General features: G+C 37.7%; 1 protein-coding gene across 1 annotated transcript in view; it reads right to left on the reverse strand.

The window, feature by feature from the left end:
* LOC113108571 (transmembrane protein 163) overlaps nucleotides 1-11,497 on the reverse strand; it is a 31,528-nt gene extending 20,031 nt beyond the window's left edge. The window contains exons 1-2 of the mRNA XM_026271774.1: nucleotides 11,116-11,497; nucleotides 6,315-6,434 (exon numbers count right to left, since the gene is read on the reverse strand). Coding sequence (XP_026127559.1) covers nucleotides 6,315-6,434; nucleotides 11,116-11,317 — 322 coding nt within the window. The 5' untranslated portion in view covers nucleotides 11,318-11,497. The remainder of the gene's footprint in view (nucleotides 1-6,314; nucleotides 6,435-11,115) is intronic.
* Between the last annotated feature and the right edge of the window lie 5,576 nt (nucleotides 11,498-17,073).

Raw genomic sequence — 17,073 nt, forward strand, 5'->3', positions numbered from 1 at the left:
TCACCCGCAAAGCCCTCTGCATTGCAGGTAATCCCACCCACCTGACATATAGCTCCTTCAGTCTACTGCCATCAGGGAGGACACTGCGGCCAGAACCAGCAGACTGATGGACAGCTTCATTCATCAGACTGTCAGGAAGCTGAACTTCCTCCCGACCCCCCCCCCATCCCCTATTTTGCCCGAGGCACCACTGAACTCTGAACTCCCTCCCCTTCTTTGCCCCCAGCTCCCACATCCCCAGGTCCTTCCACTCCCACTAACAAACCGTGACCTGCACCAGACACTTTGTGCAGCATTGGTCTGCTCACTAACTCATTCAACATTTTATCTGCACTGTTTGTTTAATTCACTGATTTGCACTCTATCTGCCATGTGCCTTTTGCTGCTTTATTCAACTTTCAATTTTAAAGCATTTTTATTCTCTGTTTTTAGTGTTATCTGTATGCACTAAGGGTCTGAGAGTAATGTAATTTAAATTCTATGTATGCATGTGCTGTACATGTGGAAGAATTGACAATAAAGCAGACTTTTACCTTTGTTTAATAAGAAGAAATATATATTTCATATACATAGTGAAAAATATGCAGTGTTTTTATATATTTGATTACTTTACAGGCTACAATGTACAGTGAAAATAACAGAAATAGAGGAGGAGATGGTGAGGTGGAGGGATGCCAGAAGAATTGTGGTTGAGATAGCACAAATACTGCTGCTTATATAGGCTCGTATGATAATTGACAGTACTAAATGATAAGGTTTTAACCAGTTTTTTTATTTGTGAATATAGTGAATGTAGCATGCAGTATGAGGAAGGTGACATTGAAGGAATGAAAGAGATGATAATTTGCATAAAGAGCAAATGTTCTCTGAGCACATATCTGGCATTTAGTTAGTGTTTAAATCCAGATTTCATTTGTGCTGTGTTGTTATGCTTCACCTAAAACCAAATGCAAAATATGAATGTTGCTATGCCATTAATAAATGGTACAAGGGGTTTAAAACACAAAGCATGTATCACATCACCAGCTGAATTATACTGACTCTTCATTAATAAGCTCTTTTCACCTTCTAGTTATTTTGTCAAGCTTTCCAACAAGCACTTGATCTGCTGTCTGCACTGTAAGTAAATGAACTCAGGAATAAATGAATAATGATTTCATAATCCTGCCTTCTAATCATTAAACGTGAATGACATAGCAGAATAATAAGAATGATAATAGGGTAATAGGATATACCCTAACAAATACAGTGATGAACATACAAATGAACATCCTGACTTTCAACATTGACCTGATTGAATGAAAGCCTTCACAGATACAGATACATTTCTCAGTACACATAATGGATTGACTTAAGTCAATGTAAAGTACTGAAAGGCACGCTGAAATTATATCGTTCAAAAGATTGGAATCAATACGATTTATTTCAAGAAATTAATACTTTTAAATATAATATTTCTAGCAAGGTAAGGCAAGTTTCAAGACATGCCCTTATTGTGAAATCACTGCTGGGTAGAGATACAAAACCACTAATCATGACAGTGACTGATAAGAGCAGAAATAAAACACCAAGCTATTTTGCTGATCAGTGCATCACATTGTAAAAAGTAATTAGGTAGAACTATTAAGACATGGAGTTATGGGTACATTTTGCTTAATGTTCACATAAAATCCAGCTTATGAAAAGGTATCTGATATGTTGATAGTATGCTTCTTTGACAACACAAATCTTGTACACGGCATCTAATTATGCAGTATCTGACCAAAGAAACTGTGCAAATATTAAATGCAGACACCTCATAGTATGGCGGTAAACCAGTGACATATGCAGATTCATTATTTCTAACTGCCAATCAAATAGATTTTTTAGCTTTAATAATCCTTTATGTCAAACATACAAGTAAAAACTTGCACACATATTGTATGTTAAAGGAATGTTAACAATGCATTTTCATGCTAGTCTATTCGGCTGAACTACTGAACAAGACTGGACTGGAGAATACAATTTCCTTCATATCCTTCATATTCCTATCATGTATATATTACACTGAATGTTAAATAACTACAAAGGAAGACCTTAATCTTTTTCACAGAAATACTACCCTAGATGAGAGTTTATTAGCTCTCTTTAAAAATATATGAGAACAAATCTGACATTTAAGCAGAACAAAGGTTTTGCGCTGCTGTATATTCGTGTTTCTTAAAAGATCAGATGAATCAGTCATGGAAAATCTGTAATAAAAATTATTCAAAAAAACTGTTTCAAATAGTGTTAATTAACTGTAAGTAATTTAGGATGATTTGAGAGAAACAATGTATTATTTAATACTTCCCAGTATTACAATAAAAAGACGTTTACTTAGGAGAAGTTGCAATGTACAATTCATGAAAAATATTTTTTTGAGTGAAGTCTGGTCAAAAAAAAAAAACTTTCTGAATCAGACCAATTCATTGCTAAAAGTAATTTTAGTGGTCAACAACATATCTCACCAGAAAAGAAGGTTATGAGTGAATAACAACTATTCATCACACAAAGCTACCGTATGGTTTCAGAAGCCTGTATTTAAGATAGGCCATGGAGTTGAAATATTTGAATGCAAAGTTTCTGTAAAGACGGACATTTAAGGGAAATGGTGCAGTCAAACCATTTATTACACAACATTTCACCACAAAATAATTAAAGGTGCTTTAGGGAACTTTTGTAAAAAAAAAAAAAAATTTTTTAAACCTGTCATTATGTCCTGACAGTAGAATATATGAGACAGATAATCTGTGAAAAAAATCAAACTGCTCTGGCTCCAGTGGTCCTATTGCCATTTGCAGAAAGTCATGTGCTCCCGGTAAAAAATAACCAATCAGAGCTGCGGTCCGTAACTTTGTTTGTGTTCAAAATGGAGAAAAATGAACATAATAAGCGAGTACACCATGAATCCATTTTCCAAACCGTGTTTTTACCTTGTCCTGAATCACTAGGGTACACCTATAATAAGTGTTTATATTCTGACTATTTTAGATTGCTTCGGGGATACTGCGGCGGAGTAACCCAGTACCTTTGTGATTCTTCATAGACATAAACAGAGAGAAGTAGCTCCGGCTACAATGTTCTTCCGCAAGACGCAAGCAGTTCTGTTTATTAACCGCTAGAGCGTCAAAAGTTCCCTACCGCAGCTTTAAGGCAATAAATGTATTAATTCAATAAAATTTTAAAACCTTACCAGTTTGTTAGTTCTCTTATAATCCATTACAGCGTACAAAACAATCGTAGCAAAATGGCAGCAGCTGCGTTTGTATGAAATAAGAGTTAGTCCGTGATACCAGGATGACATAATTAAACAATTGTACACCAATTTTAATTGAGTTTTAATATTTTATTAGCTAAACAAACACAAAACTTCCAGCTAGAAAAAAATTGTTCAAACAAGAGTACAGCACCGACTGCTGTTACCCGGATGAGCCTGTGTTATTAGCTTTTACTGGTTGTTATTGAGAGATAACATACCTTGGAATGTCACAACTGACCAATCAGAATCGGGTATTGCACAGACTCATGTAATAACATTAGTTAATGCACTGTGAATTAGCATGAACAAACAGTGAATAACTGTTTTTTAATTAACATTAACAAAGATGAATAAATAGAGTAATAAATAATGGAAAAATATTCTAAAGAGTTACCAATGATTATTTACATTGTAAATGTTACTGTTCTATAGAGAGAAAGTGTAGTTATGCCACATCATTATAGGTTTCAAAACACAGAGGACACATCAATCGTGCTGCTTCAGCATGAGACATTCAGAGTGCCCACAGACAGCTGAGCTATGGGCTTTACATAAATTAAGGGTACGGAGGCAAAGAAAATCAATTGGTACAAACTGAAGTCACAGTTAATGTTAAATTCAAAACAGAAATTTTACGGACTCTGATAACACACTGAGTATTGTCATGTCAGATGTCCAACAACCATACACTTTATCATTGCAGATAACTCGTGATAAACACACTGTGTGCTTCATATGGGCCAAATGCCAACTTCCTCTTCTCTGTTAATCATCATGTTACGACATAAAGATTACAATAGACAGAGATGGTATAATGAAAGAGCATGTGGAAATATGTTTGTGTGTATGTGTGTTTGAGAGGTATAGATGAATGTAGGAAGATAAATATAAAAACATTAAAGCTACAGGGCATGAGAAATTCATTTTCTTCTTCATTTCAGTGCCGTAGCATAAATCTTCATTTCTCTCAGCTTACATCCTCAAATAATTCCTTCTAAATTTAATTTAAACTGCTCTTTCCACAAGATGTATGGCTCCAAAGCAGCTTTACATAGAATAATGCCTTACAATCTTTAATGACTGAGACAAAGGCAAAATTAAGATGATTAGTCAGAATGAGGAAGAAACCTTGGCAGGAACCAAGACTCAGCTGGGAAGTCTTCGTCATCTGGTATCCAAATACTGAAACATCCAGTAAACCCTTTACATTTAGTGTCTCCATCACTTCATCTTTGTGCATGTGCAAAAAAAGGCTTTAACTTTATATACTCTATACTGTGTATCAATTTGATATATTGAAAACACATTTATTATAATGAAGAACTGTGGAAGACCTCTTTGTCATAGTTATCTCTAAATTAAGGTGTGAAGACAGAAAAAGCATCAGAGAAGCAAAGTTGGTTATAAATTCTCAGATCTTTGGCATTTTAAATGAGTATCTGCTGCACAAATGTTACACCTCTTTTAAAATGAGCAAAATTCCTTTGCTGCAAAGTGCCTCATGCTGTCTTGTGAGGAGTTATGAAGCTATTGTCTAAATGTTTTAATGTCAAGGAGCCTATTGAGAATGACTCGCACCTATTTTAAAGGTATAAAGCTATTTATTTAGCAGCTTCACAGAACATAGAAAAGGCAAGATTGACAAAAAAAAATCACTGAATATATGTAAAAAAACTGAACATTACTGAATATATGTAAAAAAATAAAAATAAAAAAAATAATAATAATAATAATAAAAACCATGAGATATACATACCAATAAACAAAGAATAAATACTACAATGCAAATCTTTTACAATACGTTGTGTAATGTATTTCTGAGAACGCCAATGCTGGACCGCTCAGACCGCTTAGTTGCGCCATACTGCCACAACTTCAACTCTATTGCGATTCAATCTATGAATGGCTTAGTTGTCTCTTTGTATTAATCTTGCATAGCAAGAGTGCTTCAACACTGAATAAATTACACACATCAGCTTTAAATAGCAGCAGAGGTGCTGATGTTTTCTGCTTTAATTTTTTTTACCTGACAAAAAGCACAAGTCAACTGCAAGACTGCTAAAATGTAAGCACAGCCTATTCTGCTTCTTTCCAAATAATTTGAGGTAAATTAAGTACGTTTCACAGACACTTTGTATGCTTTATTAATAGCCTTTCAGTTACATTATTGCTTAACATTTATAAATGCATAAAAATATATCCAAATAAATTAATGAATTTGTATATAAAATAAATTAAAATTAATACATCTTTTTTATTATATATTAAAAATTAAAGATATGTAACTGGGTAAAAAATACAAAATACAAAAATGTTTAACTCTACTATGACAGCAAACAACTCTGACATCTATATCATGAAAATGTCTTCTAACATTATGAAAAAAATGGAAGAAAAGTTTCCTGTAATCACCAAAACGTACCTCAAATACTAGCAAAACCTAAAATATTTAAGAACTATGACTCAATAGTGCCAACAATTCTGACCGCCTACACACCACAGTGGCCAGTTCTAGCCCACACTTGAATTTATTAAGGACAGTCTCTGCCAGTTCTAGTCTCAGCTAGCTGACCATCCTGATGGATGCCACTGGCAGTTGAAGCAACCATCACAAAGCCAGGGCTTTGACTCAACAGCATAAGGTCCGGTCCACATTGCAGCTTATTCAGGCCAAAAATGGCCCAGTTAGACAGGCAGGGATTCAGCTGAAGTGTAATACGTCATTTAGTCCATTTCATTTATCATAAATAATTTAGACCACAGTATAAGACTTAAAACTAGACATGAACAAATTTACTGCAAATGGTTGTAAAGAAAATCTGTAATCAGAGTAATCATAATTGAGTCAGCCAATCAGACTGAAGCTTGCCAGACTGAGAAAGTAGTATTTTCCAGTTTTGTGTAATATGCTCCAGACAGTTAGTGAACAGACTGTGGGTGGTCTGTGGGTGATTGAATATATTTCTAACTAAAACTAGCTGAACATACTGACGGCTGCCTGCCACAGACAGGAAAAGAATCACCATGGACTTACTGAAGCCTGCCACAGCCAGGATGAGCGTCACCACAATGGAGATCCAGGACACCCACAAAGCTTTCTTCCTGTAACTCTGAGCTTCGTGAGGCTTCAGGCGCATGCTGCTCTCCAAGAGTCCTGTCAAAAGAGTAAATAAAACACTAGTTAAAGGCCATTATACAATTAAATTAAGTGCACTAGGAGAACAAACAACAGGGGCTGATTATTTACTTACTGGACCGTGACAGGCATTGAGCCTGAGGGTAGCAATATTAAAGAGCTTTGTGTCAGACGCAAAGATGAGCAGAAATGAATCTGCACTGTCAGAGGGGCATTGGATCGGTTTAATCAGCAGAGCAAAATGGTTTCAATAAGATTTAGATGCCACTAAATTATGTTTATCATGTATCAAGTCACAAAAGATATGACTTTAAATGCTGTTCGCGAGCAGCCCTGGGAGATCTTTAGCTATTGGAAAATGAGACAACGATGAAAGCATGTTTCCACCTCAGAGTCAAATAACAAAGAGTCAATTAAACATGTAAAACATGTATTTGGGACGTTATTTATCAGAATGACTTTATATCTTGCTGTTTGACTTCATATCACATGCCAGTTTTGTACAAAGGTTTGGAATTGGTAAGATTTGATTGTTTTTGACAGAAGTATGTTATGCTCACCAAGGCTGCATTTATTTGATCAAGATACACTGAAATTCAAAATATATATATATATTTTTTTTTTTTTTTTATTTAATATGTTTTATAACATAGATTATTCCAGAAACAGAAACCTTTTGTAATATTATAAATGTCTTTACTGTAACTTTTGATAAATTTACCACATTTTTAAATAAAAGTATTAAATCTTACTGACCCCAAAATGTTGAATGTCTCAAAATGTTAAACTTTGGCTCTCACTTATCTTCTTATTTTTCACTCTGAGGCATAAACATCATGTTTATGTTAGCTTTGCTGTTTAGCTTTGACATGCAGTTCCCTGAGTGTGGGAAACTACATCTGTGTCCCTCAAAACAGTCTTTATCAAGATTCAAGACATTATTAGAGATAAACTCTCCACCACAGGTCACAAATTTAATCCATGAGTGTAATTATGAATAAGTGAACAGAATCAGCAGAATCTGTTGACTGTCTATTGTATAGCCTCCAAGCAATGATTATATTGTGCTGTGTTTACCAAAGAGGTGAAATTCAAATATGCCTCTGTCATCTGTTCTAAATGAATGGCAGCTATGTCATGGTGACAGTGGGTGGCTGTGTTTATCTTCCCCTATGCTCACCAAACTGATCTGTCGGCCTGTGGAAGTCACATGTTGAGGGTCAATAGGTGGTCAGTCAGTGTGATTGTAGGAACTGAAAAACAGAGCTGGGGAATGTGTCCACTCACATGATTTATTTCATCAGTCAGGATCGCAAGCATATTTTGCTCTCACACAAATGTAACCCATAAGTTCCAAACTATTTTATTTCCGAACCAAAAACACACTCCAGTTAAGCTGAACTTTGTTCTTACTGATCTTTTAGAAACCTTTACACACAGTGCTCAGTTTGTATTTTCCCATGCAAACTCTAGACCATAGACACATAAAATGAGCCACAACTCAACATAAAGGTCTTGCCCCAACTCCGTCTGTCTGTTAATCATGTGGAAGAAGGACATCCACATGACCCAGCATTTCATCCATGCTTAATAGGGTTTGCATGAAAGAGAGAAACATTCTTTTTAGTGGATTAAAGGATGTCGGCTAAAAGATTAGCTTTTGATTCAACTTGTAGGAAAAGCTGTAAGTGGAATTAAGCCATTTTTGGCATTAATGATGTTACTTAGAAAAACAGGATATGCTTCTCTTTATAAACAGATTTTTTGGACAAAAGGGCTGCATGTCCAAATGCAATGAATAAATATGAAGAAACTGTTTTTAATCCATATTATTTTAATAATCAATTGTGACCCCGTTTGTTTATCATTGGGATTAAGTAGAAAAATTATAGAAATCTGATTGTGTTCATAGAACATAAGACAGCACTGCCAACAATTGTGACTGCCAACTGGCCCTGGCAGCCTAAAGTTTCTACTTGCTTTACGTGCCAAGGAATTCACTGAAGGCTGCCAATTCATTTCTATCCTAAACTAGCTGTCCATCCTGGCTGCAACTGCTGGTTTAAGTAACTGAAAGTCTTGAGCAGACAGACCTTATCTGAAATGTAGACATGATACCAAAATAGTAAACTAGCATAAATTTTCAAAATATAATTAAATAATCCAAGTGCCGATAATGTAAACTACAGACTGCTGCTTTTAATTAAAACTCCTGTTTTTGCTTCATCTTTAAATTTTATTTTTCTAGGGCTTCTTAGTCTCATTCTAATGCCCCCACAATTTCACCGGAATTTAAAGGTTTTATAAATTATTCAGTGGCTCAAACTGATTGCACAGGGGGTGCTGCAGCATACAGCCAGGCTCAGATCCTGCAGGCGCAGAGACTAATGCTGCTTCAAGAGTAGAAGTGCTGATATGAGATCAGATGCACCTCTGAACAGCTCCACTGGAGGTAATGAATCAGTGTAGATTCAGCTTGAGGAGTAGCAGAAACAAAATATTCCAGTCTTTTACAGCAAAGACATAACCATCAAAGATGGCCAGATAGTAAACTAAAATATTTGTTTACTCCAAATGGTTAGAGTTTTGTCAACATGCAGGTTAACAAAAGCTTAAACGGTTGTGTTTTACTCACCCTCGAGGCATCCTAGGTGTATTAGACTTTCTTCTCTTTAGACGAATCCAATCTCAGTTATATAAAAAATTGTTCTGGCTATTCCAAGCGTTATCATTGCAGTGGGTGGATGTTTCTGTTCAACAGTCACAAGACGTCAAATAAAGCATGCGCATCCATAATAAAAAGTACCTTTGGGGCATGAATAAAGGCCTCCTGTAGCAAATCCATTCGTTTTTCTAAAATATCTATAAATATCTTCCTAAAATATCCATATTTCAAACATAAAAAAACACTTTTCTCTCACTTCCAGTATCTGTTGTATACGGAAGTCGTTCCAGGCAGATGATGCAGCATGTATGTGCAGCACACACCTCAGAGATATGTTCGTTTCACTGGTTTGTTTTCAGGAGCAAAGGAAGCAAAGTTTCCTTACTTTAGCAAAGTAAAACCAGTCTCCTCTTGGCTTACACTGAAATCCTCCACCATTTTTCTTTACAAATCTTAAGTCTGTACTTCTAGTTTATGACCGTCATTGTGTGGTGTTCTCTCTCTATGTTCATCATTAATCACGTAACGCCGATGTCCTATGCTATCTGCAGAACGGCTTCCGCGTACCACAGTTAAATGAAGTGAGAGAATGTATGGATTCAAAAATGCGTGGATTCACAATAGGAGGCCTTTATTTACCCTCCGGAGCCATGTTTTACTATGGATGCATGTGCTTTATTTGACGTCTTGTGGACCGTTGAACAGAAACACCTGCCCACTGCATTGATAACGCTTGGAACTGCCAGGACAATTTTTTATATAACTAAGATCGGATGTCTGAAAGAAGAAAGTCGTATACACCTAGGATGCCTCGAGGGTGAGTACAACACAGGCTAATTTTCATTTCTGGGTGAACTAACCCTTTAAGGGGAAGTCGTGGCCTAGTGGTTAGGGATTTTGACTCCTAAACCTAGGGTTGTGAGTTCAAATCTTGGGCCGGCAATACCACGACTTAGGTGCCCTTGAGCAAGGCACCGAACCCCCAACTGCTCCCCGGGCGCCGCAGCATAAATGGCTGCCCACTGCTAGTGTGTGTTCACAGTGTGTGTGTTCTCACCGCTCTGTGTGTGTGCACTTTGGATGGGTTAAATGAAGAGCACGAATTCTGAGTATGGGTCATGCTTGGCTGAATGTCACATCACTTAAGAATGCATACGTTTGTTGCAATAATAATAAAAAAAAACATTTTGTATAAAATTCAGAGATTTGATGAAAATACACACACATACGATTTTCATTCACTTGAATCTTGACTACAACTATTTTGAACAACAAATTTCTAACCACGTCAACACAAACACAGTAGCCTAAACAACGGTATGAGAATATCAAATAAACAACTTCTTATAAAGATTCATATGTATATATACTAATTAGTTACACAGAAATTGATAATAAATAATTTTGTCGTAGCCAAAGGATTGTCCGAAATACCGGAGAAAATCGCACCGTGACGCAGCCTACAAGCCAAGTCAAATCACTGCTGAAGACAACATTGATTTATATAGTAACAAAGTTTATGATGATAACATAAGGAACGAAATATAGTCTATGCGTTACATTATCCACAAAACATTTTTTCCCAAACATGAAACTTATGGAGCCGCTTGTGGTGAAGTGTCAAACAGACTCAATGAGACACAGAGCGCGACGACGAAACTGAATGAAACAAATCAAGCTGTTCCATTGAAACAGACAGAACAATATTTTATATAATAAACAATGTCCATCTATTCCCTTACGAGCTAAACCTATTTTGTTGTTCTATAAGGATGCTTAGTCTTTCTCTGTTCTGTTTTTTAAGTTAAACTGCGAGTGTTTTGTGCTCACCTGAATTATTAATAGGCTAGCTTCAAGAGCGCGCGCCTGCGTGCTCCACTGGACCGCAACCTTCTCCAGCCTTTCAGTTTTATTCACATGCATTCCAAATAAATTACTTTAAAGAATCTCATTGTGTTTTAAATACATTTCTCAAACAACTCCAAAAAAGTGCAGCTCGATCTGTTGTATGTTAGAGAGATAAGGTGCGTTTACCTTGGCCCTCAACGCTATCTGTGATTTTCATCTCCTGGTCCCGGTCCATGTTGAAAGGATCGTCCTGGCTCCCTCTTTTGGGTAGGTTCGGATCCTGGGCAGCGGCGCATTGTCCGTTTCGCACAGCCGACGGGTCAACAATAGTCGGATTAGGAACAGGGCATGGATCAGAAGTCGTACTGTCTGTCATGTTTGTTTGCATTCTCTAATCAGATGAAGCCCTCAATATATGATCTCACGTCGAAGTGCGACGCGCAGCCATCCAGTGGCAGCATTAAGGGTAGCGGAGCAGAGATGCGGAGATAAACGCAATCTGCCCAGCATCAGCAACGGACCCCCACCACACCCTCCCACCGAGAACAACTCCAATCCGAGCGCAAGAATTGCAGCCACCCAAATGTAATTTGACGTGCGGATGAGGAAGATTTTTTTTTTTTTTTATCGCTGTCTGGTTTCAACATATGACTTTTGCACAACATCCGATCGAGGAGATAAAGCTGTATAGCCTGTGACTTGAGAAACGATCTTGTCAGGTGAATTTGACAGGGTACCTGCCACAGCCTAGCTGTCTCCAACCTTCAGTCAGATAACCTTATATTATAGGCTAATGATTTTATTTTTCCGTTTTATTCTATTCATTCAAATCTAACAGCAATATCTCCCCACGTGTTTTAGGCTAAATACAAAGCGTGATTCAATCTGATATCTATAACACAATTGTGATACTGATTTACAGAAGTAGTATAACAAGTTTATATTTTTATTAACTTATGTTTCAGAGGAGAAAAGCCAGGTAAGGTGCGTTCAACGTTGTTCCACATTCCCTTAGCCCGCAATGGGTTTGAGTTGGTCTGAGCAGTTGACCAACAGAAAGCTGCTTCGTTTAAAAGTTAATTCATTCCCCCCCCCCCCCCCCCCCCCCGAAATTATGGAGAAAAGTTGGCCTCGCATATTTGCTATATTCATTCACAGCGAACGAAAATACCTCCTAAAGAATCCAAAGCGCCAAGTTTGGCAGGTTACCAAGCAACGGACAGGATTTAAATTAAGTGGAACGGAGCAACAGTAACTTTTTCCCTCCTTGCTCAAACCTTCTGTAAGGCTCATGATCCAGTCCGGGATTTCCATTTTCTCATTAGTGGACCCGCTCCAAACGATGAACAGGGTTTGAGGGACAACTGATGGTAAGTTCCATTATCGCTCTTTGGTGAGATAAACCCGCTCCAAACTGCAGTCAACAGTCACACACAACTTCGTTTCCATTTCCGATAGAAAACAATAAATCTAAACAAAATGACTTTGCGCACTGAAGGACACCGCCAAAGACTTTATAGCCCGCCCTTTTCAGTGTTCCACTCGTTGTCTTTTGTCTTCCACACAGAGGTGGGTAGAGTACCCAAAAGCTACTCAATTAAAAGTAAAATAATCGTCTGAATAGCTGCTTGAGTAAGAGTAAAAAAGAAAGGTGTGTGTATGCTGGTCATATAATTAGAATATCATCAAAAAGTTGATTTATTTCACTAATTCCATTCAAAAAGTGAAACTTGTATATGATATTCAATCATTACACACAGACTTGTATATTTCAAATGTTTATGTCTTTTAATTTTGATGATTATCACTGACAACTAAGGAAAATCCCAAATTCATTATCTCAGAAAAAAAGAGTCTGGCTGTTCACAGAGCTCTGTTTTCAAGCACATTAATAGAGAGGCGAAGGGAAGGAAAAGATAGGGTAGAAAAAAGTGGAGAGGATTGTGAAGCAAAACACATTCAAAAATCTGGGGGAGATTCACTAAGAGTGGACTGCAGCTGGAGTCAGTGCTTCAAGAATCACTACACACAGACGTATGCAAGACATGGGTTTTCAGCTGTCGCATTCCTTGTGCCAAGCCACTCTTGAACAACAGACATTGTCAGAAGCATCTCACCTGAGCTAAAGACAAAAAGGACTGGACCTGCTGCTGAGTGGTCCAAAGTTATGTTCTCTGATGAAAGTAAATTTTGCATTTCCTTTGGAAAACAGGGTCCCAGAGTCTGGAGAAAGAGAGGAGAGGCACACAATCCACGTTGTTTGAGGTTCAGTGTAAAGTTTCCACAGTCAGTGATGGTTTGGGATGCCATGTCATCCGTTGGGTGTTGGGTCACTGTGTTTTCTGAGGTCCAAGGTCAATGCAGCCGTATACCAGAAAGTTTTAGAGCACTTCATGCTTCTTGTTGGTGACCACCTTTATGGAGATGCAGATTTCATAGAGTGCCAAAGCTACCTGGTTTAAGGACCATGGCTTAATTGGCCAGCAAACTGACCTTAACCCCATCGAAAATCTATGGGTATTGTGAAGAGGAAGATGCGATATGCCAGACTCAACAATGCAGAAGAGCTGTAGACCACTATCAGAGCAGCCTGGGCTCTCATAACACCTGAGCCGTGCCACAGACTGATCGACTCCATGCCACGCCGCATTGCTGCAGTAATTCAGGCAAAAGGAGCCCCAACTAAGTATTGAGTTGTGTACATGCTTATACTGCCATGTTCATACTTTTCAGTTGGCCAAGATTTCAAAAATCCTATCTTCGTATTGGTCTTAAGTAATATTCACATTTTCTAAGATACTGAATTTGAGATTTTCCTTAGTTGTCAGTTATAATCATCAAAATTAAAAGAAATAAACATTTTAAATATATCAGTCTGTGTGTAATGAATGAATATAATATACAAGTTTCACTTTTTGAATGGAATAAGTGAAATAAATAAACTTTTTGATGATATTCTAATCATATGACCAGCACCTGTATATATAGGCTATATACAGCCTAGAATACACACGCAGCCTTTCAAAATATTTTGGTGTTTTTTATGTTATTTATTTCAGTGATGCAAATAAAAATTTTCAACAGCCTTTACACTGGTCTTCAGTCTCACATTATCATTACAATATGATGATCTATTATCAATGCTATTCTTTTTAGCTTTCTATACATCAAAAAAATCCTGAACAAAATGTCCCAGCCACAGTATCCAAAAAAATATTAAGCAGCAAAAACAACTGTTTCCAACACTGAGAATAAATCAATATACTGATATCTGATCATATTACTCTGAAAGCTGGAGTAAACAGCTGATGAACATGTTCATCACTGAATTAAATTATGTTTCAAATAGGGCTGGACCAACGCTATATCATGACCACTTCGTACGTAGCCAATTTTAGGAGGTGGCTAATTCCTCACAAGTACAATTTTGTCTCTCGCAGTGACTCTTCATGTTGCCTTCACATCGATAATATCTATCATTTTTGTGTAACTTACCACAAATATCTGTAATAACTGAACGCGACTGAAACCAAAGCTAAACATTTTGCTAATCATTAAACCATTACTCTGCCTCAGAATCCTGTCCAAAATTAGTTTCATGAGGTGCCTTCGTGCAAAAACGCTGCCTGCAAAGTCAATGCCTGATGCAGCAGCAAGGCGGCAAGTCACCTGCCTAAGTTATCGGATTCAGCCACTGTATAAAATCCTAACCCCACCCCTAAACCTACCCATAACTAGGTTTAGGGGTAGGGTTTCTGGTTTTTTATACAGTGGCAATGTATCTCAAACCCCTTGCACACTGTTGCCACACCGTTTCCAGGAAACAAGTCGTTCAAAACGTTGTGCACTGGTTTGAGCTTGAACTTGACCCTACTGGCTTGGGATGGGTGTCATCACGTGTCTTAACCAGTGAGAGCATTTGGGGTGGCAGGAATAATATTCCTCTTGCTCTCGCTCAGCACCAGTGGAGTGCTTCGTTTTTTTAAACTTTTTGGTTTATTATTTTGAGTCGTCTGGGACACGGTAACACACGGCCCTCCTATAATATATTGGTTTACAAATCTATCACTTTTTGACGCTCAGAAATGTTCACTCAATCATGCTGAATGTATCAAAAGTTCAGCCCTCCAACACTTCATGCGTATCACACCAGAGCCCAACTGGACCGTGCTCTGGCCCACCTCTTCCAACCGAGCCAGGGCTGGCTAAACAAACCACTCTTGAGCTTGGCACGGAGCATCACACTAGTCAAACACACTTGGATTTTTAGTTTATATATTTTAAACATTATTCATTATTATTCGCATATGTGTAAATCAATAAAACTGAACAGACTGTCAACAATGAAAAGGTTTCATGCTTGTAGCGTCTGGTGCCCTACCCCAAGTAACCGCTAGAGGACACTGCTGTGAAGGATGTAAAATAAATGGATAAGGTAGGGCTGATAATTCCTGAATTCATTGAAATACTCCTGAAAGATTGCATGCAGCAGTCTCTCCTTATGAATTTTCAAACCTTATTTTTGTGTTTATTCATTTTTAACCATTGGTATTGCATGCAAATGACTGACATATATTTCTTAAGTTACAAAGACATTAATTTGTTCTGACAATAAGCTCTTGCAGACAAGCTAATACGGGTTGGTGTGTCTCTTCTCAGGGGTTTTCATTAGGCCATTTCAGAAGACAGGACAGGGGTGGGAATATTTGTCTTCTGTTTCACACACTGCTGAACATTCACAACTGCACAAGGGGTGAAGATTTAATTAACAAGGTTGTCAAATCTTCAGGCCTACAATTTGGGCTCTCATTATCAGCAGACTGATATTCATAATCATATTGTACCAAAGGAATGGTCTGACCTGAAACAGAAGTTATCTTTATATAATGTGCTATCCAATGTTAACCGAGATTACCTTGCCCGTAACATTTTTCAACAGTTTTTAATTATTTAACATTTCCTTGTTTCTTCAGACAAGATTCTAATTGCCCCTGCTGGATTTTAATATATTTTGGTCAGTTGTAAATGTGTTCTGTTTTTCCCCCATCATTTAATATACTGAAAACGAAGAAGACACCAGCTGGACAGAAAGAGTTCTGCATGGTTAGCCATAGATCCAGCTGGTATGAGCGCTTACAGACAGAAAGCGTGAGTGTGTGAGAGTATGTTACGACCTCCATGAGGAATGAGTGGGCAGCAGAGACAGATCTGATCCTCCACTCAGAACAGGAGGATGTTTAAGCATCTGCCAGCTTCTTTTATACCTGCAGGCCTTTAGAGTAATTGGATTGTTCTGTACTGCGCTTCAGCTGGTGTCTCAGGTGGTTTCTGGTCTACTCGGATACTCAGCTTATTCTGTTCTCCGGTGCAGTAGGAAGAACTCTAAAATGGATCCACTGAATAAGCATAAGAATAATGCTTATTAAAAAAATTTGATGTGTGTCACTGTTGCAGCCCAGTTTTTTGCATTAATTCCTCTTCAGGGTCCACTGCTTTTCTTTTCAAAATGAGCAAGACTTCCTAGAAAGCATGCATTCTTGAGAATATTGGCAGGAAAGAAGTGCTTTTGTGTGTGGAAAAAGAGGACAGCAGGCCTTCCCTGCACTCCCTGTCTGAGCAGCTGTAGAGCTCCACATGGGCTTTAGCTTCAGTAAAATGTCAGACTTAAACCCATTCACCTTGAGCACGATAATACGGCTGCTGCATATATAAACACACCCAAAGCTGTGTCTTAAAACATAATGTACCTTGTAATAAATGAACAACAATATAGACTAAATAACTGCAATAATTTTCATCCTAATTTACCACTCTTATTCTCTGCACTGCAAGATGAACATTGACTGCTGATGCTTGTCATGCTAAAAACTTTGCACCTCCTTCCTGACTAAAGTCCACTGCATTACTGTATTACTGTATGTATTTGACCTTTTTCCACACTGCCGCCAAGTGGCTGAAAATACATAGTGCCATGTGGCTGTGTGAATATCAGTCCATAGGCACAGAAATGTCAGATTTGGCTAATTTTTCCCTTTTGAAAAACACAGCATGGATTTGTGTGTACAAGGGAGAAGCTAAAATGATGGAAAAGGATGGTATGTGGAAGTGGATGGAAGTGAGCAGGAAAACTGCTGGGATGCAGAT

The sequence above is a fragment of the Carassius auratus genome, chromosome 9 (assembly GCF_003368295.1).
Source record: "Carassius auratus strain Wakin chromosome 9, ASM336829v1, whole genome shotgun sequence".
Lineage (NCBI taxonomy): Eukaryota > Metazoa > Chordata > Actinopteri > Cypriniformes > Cyprinidae > Carassius > Carassius auratus.